The sequence below is a fragment of the Aspergillus alliaceus genome (genome assembly GCF_009176365.1).
Source record: "Aspergillus alliaceus strain CBS 536.65 unplaced genomic scaffold BDW43scaffold_65, whole genome shotgun sequence".
NCBI lineage: Eukaryota > Fungi > Ascomycota > Eurotiomycetes > Eurotiales > Aspergillaceae > Aspergillus > Aspergillus alliaceus.
In genome coordinates, this window is record NW_022474748.1 from 94,355 (window position 1) to 114,342 (window position 19,988).

The 19,988-nt window shown below is 49.2% G+C and overlaps 8 protein-coding genes across 8 annotated transcripts; 5 read left to right on the forward strand and 3 right to left on the reverse strand.

The window, feature by feature from the left end:
* The first annotated feature begins 72 nt into the window (after positions 1-72).
* On the forward strand, positions 73-1,157 carry BDW43DRAFT_291332 (uncharacterized protein). Its single transcript, XM_032043604.1, has 4 exons — positions 73-308; positions 422-580; positions 641-881; positions 947-1,157. The coding sequence occupies exons 2-4, from the start codon at positions 572-574 to the stop codon at positions 1,078-1,080; spliced, it is 384 nt and encodes a 127-aa protein (XP_031895256.1). The 5' UTR covers positions 73-308; positions 422-571; the 3' UTR covers positions 1,081-1,157.
* A 2,215-nt stretch (positions 1,158-3,372) lies between these two features.
* Positions 3,373-4,618, forward strand: BDW43DRAFT_217326 (uncharacterized protein). Its single transcript, XM_032039347.1, has one exon. The coding sequence runs from the start codon at positions 3,539-3,541 to the stop codon at positions 4,280-4,282; it is 744 nt and encodes a 247-aa protein (XP_031895257.1). The 5' UTR covers positions 3,373-3,538; the 3' UTR covers positions 4,283-4,618.
* A 716-nt stretch (positions 4,619-5,334) lies between these two features.
* Positions 5,335-7,178, reverse strand: BDW43DRAFT_303903 (fungal specific transcription factor domain-containing protein; the record flags this gene model as incomplete). The annotated part of the gene is made up of 2 exons (XM_032045500.1): positions 5,335-6,451; positions 6,511-7,178. The coding sequence occupies 2 exons, from the start codon at positions 7,176-7,178 to the stop codon at positions 5,335-5,337; spliced, it is 1,785 nt and encodes a 594-aa protein (XP_031895258.1).
* Positions 7,179-8,289: 1,111 nt separating this feature from the next.
* BDW43DRAFT_322976 (MCT family MFS transporter) lies at positions 8,290-9,933 on the forward strand (the record flags this gene model as incomplete). The annotated part of the gene is made up of 4 exons (XM_032049653.1): positions 8,290-8,464; positions 8,525-8,631; positions 8,716-9,299; positions 9,372-9,933. The coding sequence occupies 4 exons, from the start codon at positions 8,290-8,292 to the stop codon at positions 9,799-9,801; spliced, it is 1,296 nt and encodes a 431-aa protein (XP_031895259.1). The 3' UTR covers positions 9,802-9,933.
* Positions 9,934-9,943: 10 nt separating this feature from the next.
* BDW43DRAFT_291339 (uncharacterized protein) lies at positions 9,944-14,452 on the reverse strand. Its single transcript, XM_032043605.1, has 2 exons — positions 13,795-14,452; positions 9,944-13,684 (listed from the first exon to the last, which is right to left on the reverse strand). Exons 1-2 carry the CDS (start codon positions 14,007-14,009, stop codon positions 10,462-10,464), a joined length of 3,438 nt encoding a protein of 1,145 aa, XP_031895260.1. The 5' UTR covers positions 14,010-14,452; the 3' UTR covers positions 9,944-10,461.
* A 163-nt stretch (positions 14,453-14,615) lies between these two features.
* BDW43DRAFT_291340 (mediator of RNA polymerase II transcription subunit 31) lies at positions 14,616-15,959 on the reverse strand. Its single transcript, XM_032043606.1, has one exon. The coding sequence runs from the start codon at positions 15,814-15,816 to the stop codon at positions 15,322-15,324; it is 495 nt and encodes a 164-aa protein (XP_031895261.1). The 5' UTR covers positions 15,817-15,959; the 3' UTR covers positions 14,616-15,321.
* Positions 15,960-16,555: 596 nt separating this feature from the next.
* BDW43DRAFT_217387 (uncharacterized protein) lies at positions 16,556-17,678 on the forward strand. The gene is made up of 2 exons (XM_032039350.1): positions 16,556-17,530; positions 17,581-17,678. The coding sequence occupies exon 1, from the start codon at positions 16,686-16,688 to the stop codon at positions 17,259-17,261; it is 576 nt and encodes a 191-aa protein (XP_031895262.1). The 5' UTR covers positions 16,556-16,685; the 3' UTR covers positions 17,262-17,530; positions 17,581-17,678.
* Positions 17,186-19,643, forward strand: BDW43DRAFT_217373 (alkaline phosphatase). The gene is made up of 3 exons (XM_032039349.1): positions 17,186-17,530; positions 17,640-17,842; positions 17,899-19,643. The coding sequence occupies exons 1-3, from the start codon at positions 17,418-17,420 to the stop codon at positions 19,539-19,541; spliced, it is 1,959 nt and encodes a 652-aa protein (XP_031895263.1). The 5' UTR covers positions 17,186-17,417; the 3' UTR covers positions 19,542-19,643.
* The last annotated feature ends 345 nt before the right edge of the window (positions 19,644-19,988 follow it).

Below are 19,988 nucleotides of genomic sequence, written 5' to 3' on the forward strand. Positions count from 1 at the left end.
ACTGTCGACTGCATCTTTGTTCCTTGCTATGCATCCCAACCCTGAACGGTTGGAAACTAGCGATCTAATCTGTTTGGATTCAGCTTATAGCGATGAAGTGTCTGCTTGAATGGCACGTCAACATTGGATCTATATTTGTCAACGCAGAATGAATGGACATAGGGCGTATCTTCCATCTAGATGGGCTTTCTGACTGTTTGCTCTCTTACTCAACTCCCCATCACGAACCTTTCCTTCACTTTTTTTGGCCTTCTAGGCTTTCTTTCTCGATCGTACCACGGTGACGTTGACCGCGCTTCAACAACCTTGTGAGCTTTTCTCTCCAGTTCTCTCTTTCCAATTCTCAATATTTCCAATCCAGTACCTTTTGATCCTGCCCTCCTTACTATATTTCTGGCACTAATCTATGAGCTTGCTCTAGTTATAGAGCAGATCCAGGAGCAGGTGCTCCAGAACCCCTTCCGCTCCCTCAATGTAGCAGCCAAGAAAACAACAACTTGCTCTCGCTCGCGCCAATATTCGCCATGGCTTTATTGGCAGATATGCGACGTCCCTTATTGGTGGAGTGAGGATGACAAGTGTATGCCTTCCCTATATCTCTTCGATCTTTGTCACAATTTCTCCAGCTGATTTAACTTAGGACCTCGATGTTATCGTTAATGCAGACCCAAATGATACCCGAAACCTGCTATTTCAGGCTCATTCCGGATTCAGACTGTCCCAGAGCAATAAACTTATCTTTATAGAGGATGATGAGAACATTGCGATTGAGCTTCTTCGTGGCGGCAGAAATCGACAGTTGAAATTACCCGACGCAAATACAGTTTCTATTCTCTCTGTTACTGCTATCGACCGGCCAGGACGTATTGACAATACTCCAAGTTAGTGACTTTTTTTGCCTTGTATTCTCTACTAGAGTGAATTTTCGCTAATTATCAGGTTTCAGTTCCTATCGTTACATCCTCCGTTCTTGTCCTCATGAAGCTCAAGAGACGGTCGTTCTTGGCTGAATCCACCCGTTCCCAACGTATCAGAAAGGCTGAGAGAGATTTTCAGGATATTGAGGTGCTCTTGCATTAGTTTGTTCAAAATAATCTTTATATTGATTTTGAGGGCTACCCAGAAAAAACGAAGCAGGATCTGCTCACTGGGGTTCGCAGGTTATACCAAATTATACCAAATACATGCTACAATTCTCCCTTTGCTTGAGACCACATGGAAAGCAGAGGATTTTACATTTATCAATAATTAGATAGCTGCTCAATAGACCGACAGTCGCAAACAACAGATTCAGCTATATATAGATAATCATTCCACATGCGTCCCAATCCCAAGTTTTTGTCTCTCTCACTGCATCTCCAACTCTTTTCTGAAGATCTTCTTCGCTCTCACTATCGTCGTACTTACCCTCCTTTGTATTCAGCGGCTTGTCGCACAGAATATAAAAGGATATCAATGACAGTAGATCATCTTTTACGCGCTAAAGTTATCGCCAACCGGGTGATTAAGGAGATGATGAATCAACGACACCATATACATGTAAGGCTTGGGCGTCAAGACCCTTAGCATACGATCAACGGTGGATGTAACTTCGACAGAGTCCTAGAGCGTAAGGCCAGCAAATGACAGTGGACAGAGATATACTGGACTACTCTCATCTAGCTTATGAATAATACAAGCTCGTTCCCATTGTCCGTATCTGCCAGTGACCTTTGTGGATGGGGGAACACAAGAGAATCCATAGTCTGATAGAATCTGTGATGAAAGTGAGAGCAGTACTCGGCTGGTACCATAGGCCAATTGCCGCAGCCTGACAGTCTTATCTCTTGATACAGAGGCTAGGTGTGTACCACTAGAGGAGAAGGCCACCGTAGAGACAAGATCAAAATGGCCCCTAAGTGCCTACAGGCTCGCCCCTATGTCCCAAGGCCATATCAACTTTTCAATCACTCCGAAGGCTATTTTCTTGCTATCTGGCGAAAAGGCAATCACGGTTTCTGTGTTCCATAGCCAGAAGGTACTGTCTCGCGATACCCAAGCCAACTGATTATCTGGCGAAGCAATAGCTAAGTCAGGCGTCTAATAGGCTGTGATAGCCTGCATCTCAGTCCTTGAAGCCACGTCTCACAAGTACACAACTCCGCCTTCTGTCAAGGACGCCATTTGCTTTCCATCAGGGGAGAACACTATATCAGTCACATAGATAAACCGGTATTTGTGTGTGCGCAGCATTGACTTGGAAGTATTACTCCATAGGTGCACAGTCTTGTCACATGACACTGATGCTAGCTGCTTATTATCAGGCGAGAACACTACCGAATCCACACGGGACAAGTGGCACTCTGAGCTTCTGCAGCTCTTCTGCAGTGGATGTGTTCCAAAGTTGCACAAATTCATCCAATGAACCTGATGCTAATTGCTTCCCGTCTGTTGAGAATGACACCGATGTGTACCAGTCTAGACCGTCGAGTGTATGAACAACCTTACCGTGAGATATGTCCCAAATCCGGATTGTTTTGTCGTTTGATGCGGAGGCCAGCAATATCGTTATACGGGGCGAAAGTAACTGAATTAACAGTCGAGGAAATGACCATGAAGGACCCTAACTGACGTTCCAGAGGCTGTATTCCAAATTTGGATTGTTCTATCACTTGATGCAGAAGCTAACTTCCTCCCATCTGGTGCGTAGGCCACTGCGGTGACACAACCTTGATGGCCTTGGAATATCTTAAGCGGTGCCTCCGGCGCTGTCATTTAAATCAGAGTCTATTCAAAATAGCTTTGCAGGAGCTGGTATAGTTCTATTTGATCTAGAAAGAGTGCTTAACAAGCTTGGTATCTAAACTAAAGACTCCTATACCACTTGGAGTCGATGGGAGGCATATCATGCCAAGGCACTAGTTGCCGAGCCAATGGGGCCTTTCTTACAAGATGTTTTTCCGGGCCCTCAAGGACGGCAGGAGATGAAAGAATCGCAAACAATGGTATCTAGTTTTCTGCTTCAAGGTTTAGTTTTGCTGCAATAGGATTCGATTCCTCTCCCGCTCTCGATTCTTAGTTATTCTCTAGTACATCTTCAATTCCCTTGCCTGGTTGATCCCATTCTGCACCATAGACCATAACTCTTCCCTTCGTCATACAAAAGTTCTAGTTAGATAGTGCTGATTGGACAGCTTTCTTCAAGCTGCTTGGCCATCAACGACATGATTGGTAGGTAGTAGACAATAATAAGAATAGTCTGGTATAGTCTGGTTATCTTTAGCCGGTGTTCATCTCATAAGTCAGTGGAGTTGGCGGAGAACAACAGGGATATGAGAACACTAAACGCTTTGGGCAGAAATCCAACGTGAACCCTGTCGGCCACACAAACGTCGTCGTTTGAAAAACATCAGACTGAGCTTTTCATTAAACCTTACACAGCCTATTCGCCGGGGCTAGTCAGCTCATATAACAGCGACATACCCGGGGGAAGAAGTTCGTGTACCCTTTGCATTCCAGTGCAGGTCCTCATTGACCTGTACCCCGATTGTTGGACACCATGCCCTCAGCTCAAGATGAAACACATCCTCTGTTCCCAGTGTCTAGTATACACAATCTTTATTTCGACCAGTCAGAAACCTCCTTGAGTTCATCTGATCCGAGCCTTCCATCCGACCGCTCCTACATTCGTTATGAGCGCGCACCTACTTCTCAGATGGGGCAGGAATTGACATCCCACGATGAAGCGCCTCCGGCCGTGGGTTTCTATAACACTCGTTCAATATCCAAAATGCCCTCTGTTGATCTCAACGAAGTGCTGGACGAGACAACCACTAGTGACACACTACATCCCCCGGGTCAGTCAGAGCAAACGCCGCGGTCGCATGTCGAAACGTCCCGACTAGACCATGAACCTGGTCAGTTTAGATGCCCTAGCAAGTATCCAATCGCTCAGCGATGGAATCGATGGGTTCCAATAACTATTTTGATCCTTGCGGTCTACGCCACTGTAGGGTCAGGGGCATATCTTGCTGTGGCCTGTTGGAAGCCGTGGTACGGCAACTTTATTGGAGACAGTGGAGTGCTTTCGGCCTCAACTGCCAAATTCATGGCTGCATTATTAGCGAAGACAATTGAACTCGCGTATGTCACTGTCTTTGTGACGTTTATTGGGCAGTTCTTGAGCCGACGATCTCTTAAGAAGGGATCGCGAGGCATCAGCCTCTCCGACATAATAATGGACACAAGAGAGATCATCTCTCGTCCGCTAATCCCAGTGATCAATCACCCGAGGATCAGCTAAATAATAGTATACCACTATTCCAAATATTCTGTTGGTATAATGTATAGGTAAGGGGACATAGAATATTATTCTACCAAACAACACATCCCAAGTAAACAGAGCATAAGCCTCAGGAGTATGCTCCTGCGGCTAAATGAGCCATAGAGAACGCCATACTAGTATTCGATGTGTGAATTATCCCCACTGTTTGATATGCAACGTATAGTTCATTTAACTTACCACCGGCAAGGACATGCAATATCCAAGATTATAAGCCACCAATAGCCATGATCTGAACCCCGTGAAATGAAGTTAAACTAGGACGAAACCATGCTCTACATTGAGAGGAAGGATTCGTCGGCTGCTGTGAGGAAAACACCGGGATGATACTGTCAAAATGGCACTACTGCGCCCCTGAAACATATACTGCTCACCGATAAGAACTGTAGATGATAAACCTGCTCCCTGCGCTTATGGTGCTGGCTCTCTGCCCTTCACGGTGTGCCACTGTTGCCTCTCAGTATTACTGGCGTGTGCAGCAGGTGAGTGCTTGGACAGCACCTGTTCGTTTATCCTGGAAGTAACTTACAATTTTTTCCTTTTTCTTTGGACAGCAAACCGACCCTCTTCCTCTCCTTGACTTTATCGACATATACACAGGTACGAACCTCTTGGTGGTTAGGGCTAAGAACTATGCCCCTTAAAAGAACAAAGGTCTGGTTTAGAGGAAGTGGATACCCCTATCACCTCGTCAGGTGGAAGTAGTCAAAATAGGCATAACAATATTTCCGAAAGTATTAATACTATAATATTATTACTTCTATTGGCGGTCACCGAAATGAGACAAAGGAAAGACTGCCAGTGGTACAGGACTTAGATGAAAATGTATACTTCTCGTATTTAAATACTACATCTACTAGCAGCCCAACCATTATCAAGTCACTAACAGCATAAGATAGAGCCTGATTCCCGCCACCCTCCTTAGGTCTCTATCAAACAAGCCTCATGTGACACCCTATGTACCATTGCTTATATTATCTTCACCAGGGCATTCATGTCCTATCCCGGTGGCATCAAGGCCACTTCCAGTCAAATGCCTCTTCCCAGGTGAACCCTGGCGGGCTAGGAAAACTATTCAGCAGTTCCTCCCATAACTCGGCGATATCTTGGCCCGCAAGGCTGTTGGCTGGATGCTCAGGAGCACACGGAAAGTTATCCGCCGACGTAAAAGGCATATGGGCATGTTCCTCTGGGCCATCTGCTTTCCCAGTAGTCGCTGTTTGACTTCCTGGGATCCCGGTCTCTTCAGATAAGACGGGTTGTGTCGGAAGCTCGATACTATCATGTGGTGTTGAAGGCAACGTTGGACAAGAATGGTTACCATTCACATCCACAAATTCTCGCTGGAAGGATAGACATGGTTTCTGAATGATATCTATCAATTGGTCGAGCGCTCGGGTCATACTGTTTGTAGGCTTTTCCAAGGATCTCTGCTTTCCTCTCAGCATTTCGCATGCGCGAATCAAGTTCTTCCTTCTGTTTTGTGCACGAGGCTCATCGTTATCCCGCATAATATCAATGGTTAAGAGAAGCAGGGCACCAAACGAGTGCTGGTCTATACTGTGTGAATGGAAGTAAGGGCAAAGATCTTCCGGCTCGACTCTATGACGAATATTCAATAACTTCTCGGCGCAGCTTATTCCAAGAGCGTCCAAATCAGAGCACGATGGATGGCTGTCTCCTCGAAGAAGAAGAGGCCTTAGCAGACGGCCAAGTCGTGAGTATAGCCCCAACAATAACACATGCCTTTGCCGGAGAATATAGGGGCGGCGGGCAGCCAATACTGTTGTTTTACTTATACTTTCTTCATCCATTTGGAAGAACCATGGCAGGTTTTCTTCGAATGAGTTAAACCATGCGACAACCCGGCGGAGGTGCTCGTGATCTGGTGTATCTGTTCGTTGATGGGCGTTTTGCATAGAATCTATCATATCTCGACATAGCTCAGCAAGCTTAATACGTTGCAGGAAAAATGACATTGATGTTGGCTGGTCCTCGGGTAGAGAATTTGGGAGTGGTCCGCCTGCACGAATATCGGTATCGTCTATGTTGAGGGGATATTTGACCGCCATGAGCTTTGGGTTGATGCTATATGTTCCCTCCTGGCTTCCCGGGACACTGGCAACAAGCCTCGAGACGCATCATTAGTATTAACCGACGTGCAATTGAGATGAAGGGATCGAACACACCAGTCAGTAGACGCAAGATGCCACCAGAGACGGCGCTTGAGTTCCGTTACAATAACGTCGTCATTTTCCGTTGGAGGATGCGCGTCGAGGCGATGGATCTTCATTTGAATCGCCTTCGTATGTGCGATACTTCTTAGGGCATGAAACATGGATGATTGGCCTTCGGTATCCCATATTAAATATGTCATAATCGATATTGTCTGCAGAGATACTAGTGACGACGAGCGTATTGCATCTGGCTGCAATAGTGCCAATATGACTGCCTCCTTCCATGCATTGTGCCACTTCGACGCATCCTTCAGTTGGTCAGAAATTGAGTGAGAGTGTGAATGGCAGACATAAAATGCACTGGACGCGAAGATGCATAGGAAGAAGGCGATCGTTTCATCTAACCCTTTGATTGATCCCGATAGTTCATTATAAGTAGCCTCCAGGAGGGCGCGCGTGGAAGGAACATGGATCTCGCGGTGCAGACAGTCTGAAGTCTGAACATAATGTTCGAAGAGTAGCCGAGCAAGATGAATATCAGGCAGAAGATTTTGCAAGTTTCCCCACCTGAGATTATTCGGTATATCAGTAGCTGGCATATCATGACGCTGGGGTATTTCGGGTGATGCCTCTCCAGAAGCCTTGCAGTCATTCAATTGGATAAATTTGGGATCACTCATAGATATTCCCCCTACTGGTGGGTGTCGTCGAAAGCTCGACTCGGTAGCAGAGTGTGGATTAGAAGCAATGGTCTCAAGATTGTCCCATGTCTTGGGACTGTCTGCTCCATGATGGCTTTCTGCTAGACTGCGAGATGAGGGAGTAAATTGGGCCGTTCTATGGAACTCCTGTCCTAGCCCAGGAGTGGAAAGGAGAGCGCTTTCTACTCTCTTAAGACGATCGTTGATTTCCCGAACATTTCTTTGGCACGCGTCTTAGTAATGTCATAGTATTAGCCTTAGGGCCTCGTACCGTTCCAGAGATACAAGCTTGTGATCTAGGATAAGAGTATGGTGTTGCCTCTCTGTTGGGTCCTTGTTCGAATCTAAGGAAGACTGTACAGGTTTGATTACTTTCAAAGTGCGTAATTCCTCTCGCGTTAGACAAAATCAATTAGGAGTTAGAGAAGAGCATCTCGCTGTGATATGAGAAAAGGGAGCGTATCTTACCTGAAGCATATTCGCATGCAAAGCCTCTGGAGGTACAGTTATAACACGGTCTTTTCTTGTCGCATCGAACCTTTTTCAAACGGCAGAACTCACAGGACACGGGTTGTTGCCAAGCACTGCGCTTGGAAACTGGTCCGGCTTCTGAAGCTGAACGCTTCATCACATTGAGGGTGTTTTGAGTGTCCATTTTCAAGCTCCCTTGAGCAGAGATACGAATGCAGGATTGGCTTAAAGTCACAACGGTATGACTGTCTCCGTGCCTCGCGCCGTGATTGGCCTACTCGGACCTCCGCGGGGCTCCGCATGGCCTTCAGCACGCCCTGCCAGTGGGTTGTGGTGCTAAATAAGACCAGTTGGTTTAGTGAGAGGCATAAACAGCAAAATTATGAGTCAATGGAATCGGCGTTTTGCAGACCGAGTTAGAGGGGTTCGTTGGAGACTGTCCTGTTTCTCTGTGTATTTATAGTTGCCAATTCAACCCCGTCCTTGATCGCCAGTCTTACAAACTTCATTTTCCTTCGTACACCCTTTTTCTTTTGGTGGACTCCCAGTGCTACTCCTGAGCTCACTTTGAAAAAGCTACTTTGCTTATACCTTCACTTAATGTTTGCCGACTGCGAGGATGGACGACGCACGCCACTCAACTAGAACAAGTCAGAATGCGGGAGAGAAACGACCAACTTTTGAATGTGCTAAAGTAAACGCACCTCAGGCATTTCCTGATGGGGGCTTACGGGCTTGGTTGGTGGTTCTGGGGGCCTTCTTCGGCCTTTTTATTAGTTTTGGCTGGACAAATTGTATGAACCCAAAGCAAGACCCCGGGGGAAGAGAGAGAAGATTAACCCTTCATCGCACAGGTGTCGGCGTATTTCAGGCCTACTATCAGACTCATCAGTTACAGTCAAACTCCCCAAGTACAGTGTCGTGGATCCCTGCAACATCAATGTTCGTGATTTTTATTACCGTGAGTGAAAAGCTAAACAGATAGCTCAAATCTCTACACCCAATCCTTAGACTTCTCAAATGACACTAAGACCCTCAACCGTAGGGGCCTGTGGTTGGAAGGCTATATGACAATTTTGGGCCGCGTTATCTACTCTTGATAGGGGCCTTCCTACATGTGTTCGGTCTCATGATGACTTCCATCTCATCCCAGTACTACCAGTTTATCCTTACCCAAGCTATATGCAGTCCCATTGGCGCGGGCATGGTCATGTACCCTTGCTTCAGCTGTGTCACAACATGGTTCATGAAGAAGCGTGCCTTGGTCATGGGTATAGTTGCCAGCGGATCGAGCCTCGGTGGAGTGGTTCTACCTATCCTAGTAGATCGCTTGATGCCTCAGATAGGTTTCGCGTGGACTATGCGAACATGCGCCTTTTTGATGTTGGCGCTATTAATCGTGACAAATCTCACTGTGCGGCCAAGGCTACCTTCGCAACCAACAAACACCGGTATAATGGCATTTATCCGGCCTTTCAAAGACCTTCCATTTCTTGTAACAGCACTTGCCAGTTTCTTCTATTCTATGGGGATGTTCATACCGATCACATTTCTGGTGACCTACGGCAAATATAGGGGCATGTCGGTTGAACTTGCCGGGTATTTAGTACCGATTTTCAATGCGGCGAGGTATGTACATACCACCACACAACATCTTCATCAGCCTTATGGGTCAGAACCCGATTAACCAGGCAGTAATAGTGGCATCGGCCGTATTCTCCCTGGATATGCAGCGGATAAGCTAGGGAACTATAATGTCTCTCTTTGTGCGGCATGTTTCTCGAGTATTTTCGTACTGGCTCTGTGGCTCCCTGGACAATCTCAAGCGACGGCAATTGCATTTGCTGCTCTCTTCGGTCTAAGCTCTGGCACCTATACAGCCATCAGCCCGGCTCTGGTGGCACAGATTTCCGATATACGGGAGATTGGCACCCGATCGGGTACGATGTATGCTTGCATGTCCGTGGCAGCATTAACAGGGAGCCCTATTGGAGGCGCTCTCATCTCGGCTGCCGGGGGAAGTTATTGGAAACTGCAAGTTTTCACGGGGACAATGTTGGCAGTGGGGACCATCTTCTATATTACAGCCAGGATGCACTTGGCCAAAGGCAAGCTGCGGATAAAGGTATAATTTTTGTGTCCGAATATGCGCAACTGTTGGAAGACCCGATTAATATGGCGCTTGAGGCAGTCTTGAACTCCGTCACAGTTTGGTATTGTATATGTAGCAGAATTTGGAATTACGGGAGAAAAAGCAGTGTGTAGATAACAAGCGGTAACCTTTAGTGACTTTCCATATATACGTCGGTTTGATCTTATTAGCTTGAATTTCAATTGGATGATATCTAGTAAGCTAACGCAGGCTACATACATGCAAATATCACAATGCTATGAGACAATAAATTGTATATATTCACAGAAACTAAAACAAACCACGTAGAAACACGCGAGACCTTTTGGTTCGGACAAAATGAAAAAAAAAGGCACAGCTTGGGTGGGTAACCAGTAAGAAAGTCTATCAGATCATACGCCATTATCGACAGAAATATTTGAAATGGCAAGAAGAAGGACAAGATTTGGACAAAAGAAACCCGAAGGTGCAGTGCGGCACAAAAAAAGGAACGTAACAGTGTAAAAGGTATAAGATAGAACTGTATATGTGCAGGATCAACAGAAAGGTAGATGTGCGGCTGCTGCGCAACCGTAACAAATGAGATGTAACGAATGGAAGGGAAGAGAAGAGATAATCCGAAAAGTGAAGTTCATCGATATGGCCTTCATAAGTGTGCCATTAATAGGGAGGGCGCCCGATTCCTCCAGAAACGCCTCGTCGGCCAGCGTTGCTTCGAGCCTTTCGTCTGCTGCCCCTAGTCTCGGCGTCGGCTGGCGACAAGAACCCATCCAGTAGCTTTTGTACGTCAAGACGGGCACTATCAGCATTGGCTGAGTACGGCTCAGCACCGTCAGCGGCCGCAGCGGCAAGGCCAGTGCTGGATCGACTTTTATGTCTGCTGAGAGACTTGCCAGGTGATGTACAGGGCGCTCCTGGCTTGCCGTTCGTGACAGATTGTCGGCGAGGTCCGGGGGCAGTCGAGGGACGACTAAACGACATTGAGCGCTGCGAACCATCCTGAAGTCCTCCTTGAATAGATATAGATGGGGGTATGGGCGGTACCGGCGGAATATCCTCCGCGTCTACCATGAAGGACAGGGCGGAGGCCCTAGGGGTCTCCTCACCATCGAGAGAAACTCGTCCACCTTTAGTAGATCGGGGCTTGACCGAGGCACCATCGTCGAACTCACTCAGTGAATAGCCACTAACCATGCTCTCGCTACTGGAAGATATAACGCTGCGGTTTGAGCCGTCAAGTCGGCCCCGCAGCGGACTCATCCGTCGGGCCTTGCCTTCCTCGTTAACAGAGAGGACTCGCCTCAATTCATTGACGTGGACCGGAGACTCTCGACTGGTGCTGACGAGGTGTGAGCCTGATAAGTTTGGCACGCTCGTCCTTCGGTTGTTCTGCAGGCCCGCTGCAGGCTGCGGCACGGATACGTTTGAACTTGCAGACGGAGAGCTAGTTCCGTTTTGGTGGGCATGATTGCGCATGACAAGGGTGCCTGTTCGCGATCCACTCAAGGATTTGGCCTCCGCTTTCTCGTTCTCAGCAGCTGCCAGGCAGGCTTCTCTTGACCATGGGGATGACATCTGCTCCCTGACAACGGGAGGAAGAACGTTAGCCATTTGTGTGCCGAGGGAGGCTGACACATGCGGCAGAACAGGAGCAGTGATGTTTCGCCCTGGTGATCCGACAGTCCCCGGAGAACTTGGAGGGCTGTGAGTAAGCAAAGCGATGAAGGAACCATAGGCGGCTTCGATTCGCTGGACAAGTTCATCAGTACCATCGAACGGGATCAGGAGGCTCACGTCCTGTACACCACGGCCGCTGGCCTGGACATTGCTGCTTTGGATGATATTGTCAAGTCTGACAGGTGGCAAGCGTATGCCTTCAAGCCATACGCCGAGCTGTTGCCTTTTCTGGACTTCTCTCTGGACTCCATTACCGACCTTGGAGGTATCCAAGTCGAATTTCTCCAATAACGCCCACAGATAGCCATGGACCAAACTTCCAATGTTCACTAGAGCAGGGAAGGACTGAAAATCAGTGGTAGCCATGCTGTCCTGAAGTTTCAGAACCATAGGGAGCCCGAATCTGACCGCATTCACCCCGAGATGCTTAATCAGGCTTACTAGGAGCAAATGAAGCAGCATAACTTCGGACGCGGAGGTTGGGCGATCAAGTGCAAGGTCGTAGATAGTCATATGAAGTAAGCGAAGGAAATTCGACTGTGCAATTATAATCACTCTTTCACGCTGATTCCCGCTCAAGCCGGTGGTTCGCTTTCCAGGCTTCTCGGTGAAGTCTGACAGATCATTCTTTCCGGGTTGACTTGCGGGCCTCCCAGTCCTCTCCTTGACCTTGAGGTCGTCTGTAGTGGTTTCCAGATTCAGCCAGGTAAGAAAAGCATCCACGTATGCATAGCGAACATCTCTGTCGGGTTCACTTAAGAGCCACTGTGTACCTTCCCATACATAAAGGCCCACCTGGTGTCTGGTCTCAGCGCTTACAGTCGCTCCTGGCCGCTTCGCGTTGGCAACAAGCAGAATATTCTTGATGGCTCGAAGAGCAGTGATTTTTGCACTGGGCAGAGACATTGCTATCAAGCCCCCATCTCCAGAAGAAGTCGTAGGGTTGGCGCCTCCCAAAGCATCAGACTGAGTTGGAGACGATGTTAGCGCCTGCTCATTGGCTGTTGACGGTTTAAAGCGAGTCAAGATCGTCCGGACCATGTCCACAACTTGTTCGCCATAGTAAATATGTGTGGCGAGGTTGCCGATGCAATGCTGCAGGAGTGAGAGCACCTCTGCTCTTTTCGTGGAGACGTCTAGAACGCTTGAAGGCTGGTTTTGCTTCTCATCAGAAGCCCCAGGCGTCGATTTTCCAGCTCTTGAGGGAGACACCAGGAGGGACATGTGCCGCAGGAGGCCTAGCAAGACATCAATAATGCTGAGTCCGATCATATTGACCGGAGACTTCAGCAGTCGATCAATAAGATAGATGATGGCGAACGATTCGTCCAACGACTCTTCTGTTGGCGGAATGTCGTGCAGAAGTTCCATAGCGGCAACCAGAATGATAAAGCGAACCTGAACAGGGCACCACTTTGCGATCAGTTCAACCAGCGACGGGGCCCAACTGTCCTTGGAGTCCAGCGCTAGCCCACTACCACTTCGGCTTTTGCGCAGGATGAAGTCCAGTACGACTTTGGTCGTGACGCGGATCTGACCGCGGCTGCTGCCATTGACGACGATCTGTTCCAGGCACCGCAGAGCAAGCAGCCTCATGTTCAATTCCGCTTGTCGGTCCACGTCAGCGGTATTCTGAGCTGCCATTTCCGCATCCCCCTCCACCGCGTCGACCGTTTCCACCGTAGCAGTGCTAACCCTCCGTCGGTGCCCGAGCTCTGCTTCATCTTTCTCCGTTTCAAGAAGCTTCAGTTCGAGTGACCTAACCAGATTGTCTTCCGGGCTGTAGAGGTTCTCCAGGATAACGGGCAGTATGACGCGTATCGAATCTCCACCATCTGCAGCCAAACCCGCTTCGGAACTAACCACCCCCTTGATTGCCCGCAGTCCCGCCATCTTCCATCGAACCGTGAACGGCGGGCTCGGGGCGATCTTCGGCTGCGTGGAAGGATCAGCGTCCGCAAAACCCGCATACGTCCGCACGACTTCCCGGTACTGTGTAGCAAAATCCTGTTCGGCTGATAGTGCCGCCATATCCTGATGCCGGCAGAAAGTCTCAAAGGTCTCAATAGAATCTTCGACCATGGAGATTTCCTGAGAGCGTATGACCGTTTCGAGGACCGTCATAACCGACCGTGCGTAAATAGGCAAGTCGCGGGGAACTTTTTCGATGAGCGCGCTCAAGATCTGAAGCGTAACCTGTACATTTCTATAGAGCACGATTTCAATGTCAGCTAGTCATACACCGCAGCTTTCCGCAGACCAATTTTTAATTCCATGACCACTGCCTCTTGTCATTTTTCTCCATTGTAAACTCACCCTATCTTGCGGCGCCACACATCCCGAGCGGCTCTTTTCTCCAAGAAGGCGCCGACCTTGGTCAGCTTGCTGCGGCGGGTGCTCACATAGTAGAGTAGATATGAGAGTTCACTCGAGTTCGGTTTGACCACCTGCACTCCTTTCTGATACTGTGGGTAGCATTTCAAGACCAGGACCTGATGTTTCGGCCTGCATTTCTGGCGGACGCCCTCCATCGGTTCGGGTGCCCGGAAGAGGCTATTCGGCGTCCGTGTCGAAGGATTCAGCGGTATAGGATGTTAGGTGCGATCCCGGAAAATGCCACGGGTAGTGGCTGGGGGTTAGCAGATTTTAGTGGGTCAGCAAAGGATTCTGGAAGCGGACATGGAGTCGGGCTGATTGAATGGTTTAGTGTACGCGTCACGGCCACAGCGACCGATTGGAAAGGCTGTCCAGGGCAAAATAGTCAAGTCTCCAAGGGGTGGGGTCTGTCCATCGGATATATTAGGTAGCACTCGCCAGCTATGTCAAGCGGGTCGTCTGCACCAGGAACGAATGGAAAGTAAGGAGTGACGCAGCAGGAAGTCGGGGATTCAACGGCCTTCAAGGAGTGCACAACATAGATCACGGTGGGGGGTCGCGTGTTTTAAGAAAGGAAGAGAGAATGGAGAGAAAGAAGATGGGAGGTTTAGGTTGGAGCAACGGAGTTAAGAAAAGGAAAATTGGTCTGTTTCTCCTCTGGCCCCGTGAGACTTGGCGATCGTCGACTTAACGAGATTACCAGTAGATTATAATTGTGGCTTTTACGATTATGTATTTTATTTTATTCTCTTTATTAATTTAAATCACTCTCATACCCTCCAGTTCCAATTACTGCCCATTCCGCCACAGAGGAAGAGAGCGAGAAATAAACAAATCGCGGCCAACGTCATAGCTGGAACTCGTAATTGGGGAAGTAGGACAAGTTGTACTCAACATTCAAGAGGAGAACTCTGACAGATCTTACAATTTGAATAAACACCCATTCAATATTCCATCTTACTCTCGCTGGTCACAAGACACAGTCTATCAACCGCATGCACATATTCTCTCGGTGCATAATCGAGTAGTAGAAAGCGCTCCCCCGCATGTAGGGGAGATGCCGAGCAAGAATCAAGCTACCAGTACATTCCGAGCTATGCAGCACAGACACGGCGAGAACCCAAAAACAAAGCGCTACATGTCACCTCATAGGGCACCGCTTCCAAGAATAGCCGACCGCAACGAACCATTCAAGGAAAAGCGGGAGTGCCTCGGTCACACATGACGCTCCACGCCGTCGTGAACCAAAGAGCATCAGTGCGTCCGGAACCTCAATCGAAGCAACTTTGCGGGGAGAGGGTAGCCAAATAGGTTTGAAGAAACCCAATTCTGTCCCCCGATGTAGATCCCCTGAATCTTCTCCGCCGCCCGCAACGCTTTCCTTTTTAGGTTGTAGCCGAGCAAGCCTATCGTAGAGGTCGAGCGAAGACGCCGGGCCTCTTCCTCGCAGTTTCGGGGAAACGACCCTCAGGTCTTTGAAGTGTTATTATTCCCCACTTCTTCCTGTTTTCCCTGCCCCTCCCTGTCTTGTTCTCCTTCCTGCTCCGCGGTTATGCCGCCTTCTTCAGCATTGATACCCATCCCCGCGAGTCCTTCGATGACCTGTGGGCGGATGATGTCGCGGCGGAATGCTTCTTCCTGGAGAAGCCGTAGTGCGCGTAGAGTGGCGCCAGGATGGGTCAGGAATTGGGCATATTCGGGGGTTTTCCAGTAGGAGTAGAGGTAGGCAAGGTATGCGGCGAAGGCCTGCGCGTCGGGATCCACGGTGTCCTTGGTCGCGTCAACTTCATCGCCGGAGTTAGAAATGCCCAGTAGGTGAGGGTATGTAACAGCGAGGTGAGAGAGGTAGTATGGGTTCGCCAACGACGAGACAAATTCGAGCTCGAGGGTAAAGCGGGGGTTTGTCAGGGTCGCCGGCGGGGGTTGCTGAGGTTGGTCGGTGGGTGGTTGTGGCTGGTCCATGGTGTACCGATGAATAAGATGGATCGTGCAAGCTGAGCGGAGGCAGTTGAGAGAGCGTGACCAGAGCTGATCAGAGCTGCGAGCGATATATGGGCTTATCGTGGAAGAATAATAAAAGGTTCAGGGAAATTGTATGGGCGGTAAGGGTACGGTATCAGAAATGTATTGATGTGGTTGCTGAAAGTGAGGCTAAGCTGTGAAGGGAATAGAGTGTCATTGTTTCATATTGATTCCCGTTCCATCTCCACTCCTCCATACTTTCTCCAGATCTGTTTGGAATTTATCCATTGGGAGATCATATACCATAGAGACATATGCAGGACTGAAAGTAAATGATTTCGTAAGCCGAGTTTTCATGGTCCCTGCATGAGCTTGATCTAACCATGCTTAATATTTAGGTGGGGAGGTTTATTTGTTTGGTCTGTACCCCGTAAAAACATATTTACTGTATGTACCTCGTAGTCGGGGGTTGCCTTCATTAATATGGTGAAGAATTGACAAGCAAGTAAATACGCCGAGGAAGATCAACGACGATACTGGGTATCCTCAAAGTATTTACTTTTTTTCAAGATGCATTATATTTTATTTCCCCCCAGTATATATATATATATATATATATTTAGAAGAGAGGGGGAGGGCCGTGATGATATACGACAGTGCAACTAGGTATATATTCAGAGGCCACTAATCAGAATCGATTCTCGAAGTTGACGTCTAGTCGCCTAGCTTGATTAATTATAGACAAAGAAAGCCCCTACTGTCTGATACTAATAGCCCTAAATGCCTAAATAGGCAATGCAGTACGTCTGACGCCACAAGCACCAAGCTTTCCCAATGCCCGACGAGGTACATATATATCGCGCTTTGGAATGGCTGAGTCTCCTAGTAGTTTCTACCGTAGCCCTAGGACAACCAATACAAATTTCGTTTTCTCAATCCTCGAAAAAAAAATATTGAAGCCACTATCTCTGCAAAGGCCTTTTCGCTTCGATGGGGCCACTTGGGTAATGGAACTCGTAAACCCACACACTTCTTGCCCACTTCCTCTCTCTCATCCACGGTCTACGAACCATGAACGGCGAATGGCACCATCCAAGTCCCCTCACTTTGAACATAGTCAAAGTGAACCATTCCATTACCTTCCCCAGGAACAGCCCACGTGCCTCGCCAGAGCCTTGGCATGGAACACCTTGCCAAGCCGCTCTTGGCTTGGCGGGGGACAAGGGCCACCATCCGAGCTTTCCATTGAACGCCCAGCTTCTGCACGTGTAGAAGATGGCGGATTCCGATTTGCCCACGGGATCCTGGTAAATGGTCCCTTAGTAGCATCTGCCAAGCATGTTGGACAAGGGTTACTGGCTTTCGAATCAGATAATCTCACTTGTAAACCGCACTCAGCCGGAATCGTTCCACCCAGTCAGAGAGCCATGCACTGTGTACAGTAGTTTAGATGCGAGGGTGGCATCTGGCCATCCCACCCCCTTGGCTTCCCGCATCTTAAAAGGCTCGTGTTTCTCCCGCATGGGAATTGATCTTCCTCCTTCTCTAGCTGCAGGTCTCGAGTTCCCCTTGTGCCTTGAACTCACATCATCTGCATCACGATGAGGCCCCTCTCCTTTGCAGGTGTGGCACTGTTTGCCTCGTGCGCCGTAGCCCAAACTTATCAGCGCTTGGGTGGCTGTCCAACTCTGGGTTGTGTTTTCCCTCCTGATCAGTAAGTTATCTCCTTTCTTTCTCTTCTTCTTAGCAATACTCAACTTTAAGCTGGCATGACGTAATTGAGAATGCTGGGCCCGTGACACTAATCGATATGATTCTATTAGGGCGGATTTACTTCCCGGTCAATACTTCGATATCCGTCTGGAGGTCCACTCGCCTGTCAACGGTTCTGAAGCTCGCCAGGGTCAACCTGATCCCGACTTCAAATTCACCATCGCGAAGAAGGGTGAAGAGGCGGTTGCAGCGTCAGAGTACTTTGAGATCGACGAGCCAGAGCTTGAGCGATGGAACTTCACCTGGTATGAAGGTATGATCGGGACACCCCTCGTGGATGTCAGTGAAACATCGGGCTAATTGATGTAGACCTATTCGCGAAGGATGCGCACAAGCCCTCACTCGTCAACGTTACCGCGAAGGCCTACAGAAGAGTCGCTCTCCACGAGCCTGGTGAGTACGAGGCGACACTGAGCTATTACGGCCAAGAGAAGACGGTTGCCAATTGGTTGGTGCGCGACCTCCCGGAGAAGCGACGGGCAAAGAATGTCGTCCTCTTCATCGGAGACGGCATGACGACCAACATGATCACGGCAGCTCGTCTGATCGCTCACCGAAGCGTCAATGGCAAGTACTTGACCAAGTTACAGCTGGACAAGTTCCCCGTCTTGGGTCACCAGATGACCCACTCGATGGACTCCTTCATCACGGACTCGGCCAACTCGGCCACGGCGCTCTATTCAGGCCAGAAGACCACCGTGAATGCTTTGAACGTCTATGTGGACTCGTCGAAAGACCCGTTCGATGACCCGAAATTCGAAACCATCTCAGAGATCTTCCGTCGCCGGTACCCCGATGGTGGTGTTGGCATCGTCTCGACTGCGTTTCTGGCGGACGCCACCCCGGCTGCCTTGGCTGCTCATACTCGGGACCGTGGCGAGTACGACCATGTCATCGGTGCTTACTTCGAAGGGCTGACTAAATACGAGTGGACGGATTGGGACGGCCCGGATGTCCTCTTTGGCGCCGGGGCGGAAAACTTCGTCACCAGTAAGGATGCGCCTCGGGACTACTATAAACTGTTTGCGGAGAAGGGCTATAGTGTCAGCTGGAACAAGACCGCACTCCAGGCTGCCCCGAACGATACCAAAGCCCTGGGTGTGTTCTCTGTTTCCAATCTGGCCACTTGGCTCGACCGTAACGTGTACCAGGAGAACCTCCGGAATCAAAGCAACTATCCGGATGGCTCGGGAAGGGACGCGGACGACCTCCCTGGATTGAAGGAGATGACCCTTAAGGCGATCGACGTCCTGAACGCCCGGCATGAGGACGACGGCTGGTTCCTCATGTCGGAGGCTGCCAGTATCGACAAGCAGATGCACACCTTGGATTACGACCGGTCTCTGGGTGAGCTCCTGGAGCTAGATGATACCGTGCGCGCCACGATCGAGAAGCTCAAAGCCCTTGGACAGCTGGACGACACGCTGATCATCGTCACCGCGGACCACGGCCACGGATTTGATGTCACCGGCTCGGTCGATACGGAGTATCTGAATGCACATGAAGATGATCGGGATAAGCGGCAAGCCATCGGAACTTACCAAAACTCCGGTCTCTCGCAGTACACCGTGCGCGGCCCTAACGCCTTGCGGTACTCGGAAGGGGTCCATTTCCCGGCCCGCTGGGACCCGCGCTACACCCTACACGCGGGCGTGGTGGCCTTCCCCGACCACCAAGAGAACTATGCAGTGCATAAGGAGGGACCCCGGAAGCCCGCGGTAAAACGCAGTGGATCTAACGGCTATTATTCCAATTACAAGGACGCGGTGACCGGATTCCTCATCAACGGCACTCTACCCGTCAGCGCCGACCAGGGTGTGCACTCATTGACGGATGTACCGGTGTTCGCTCAGGGTCCTTGCCAGGAGCTGTTTGGCGGCGTTTACAGCTCGGTTGATATCTTCTTCAACATGGCCGAGTGTCTTGGTCTAGCCGACCACGGAAAGAATTAAAGAACGGAAACGTCGATGGTTTTCCTTTTTTGTTGTTATGGTTGTTGCTTTCGGGAGCGGGTTGGTGATTGTTGGTTGCATGGGCCCTGTACAGTAAAAAAACTCTTAATAATGAGAGCTTCCTGATGAATGGATTAAACTTGTATTTCTCCGTTCTTTCGGCCCATTGGAATGTTGACGCATGTTGGGTGATTCCTCCGACGTCAGCGCCTCGACGCCGTAGTGATGCGAGGTGTCCTGCAGTGACCCTGTATAGTAAGTAGTACAGTGATGTGTACAAACAAGATTCCGTCATCAAGCATCCAACAACATTCCAACGATACTGTTATCTTCCAGGACGACCCGATGTAAGGGTTTCCGGTGGATAGTTGCCAAGAGAAAGGATAACGTAGGACATGACTAACCGCGTCGATCATTGAGGGACGAAAAGCCAAATCGACTGTCGAT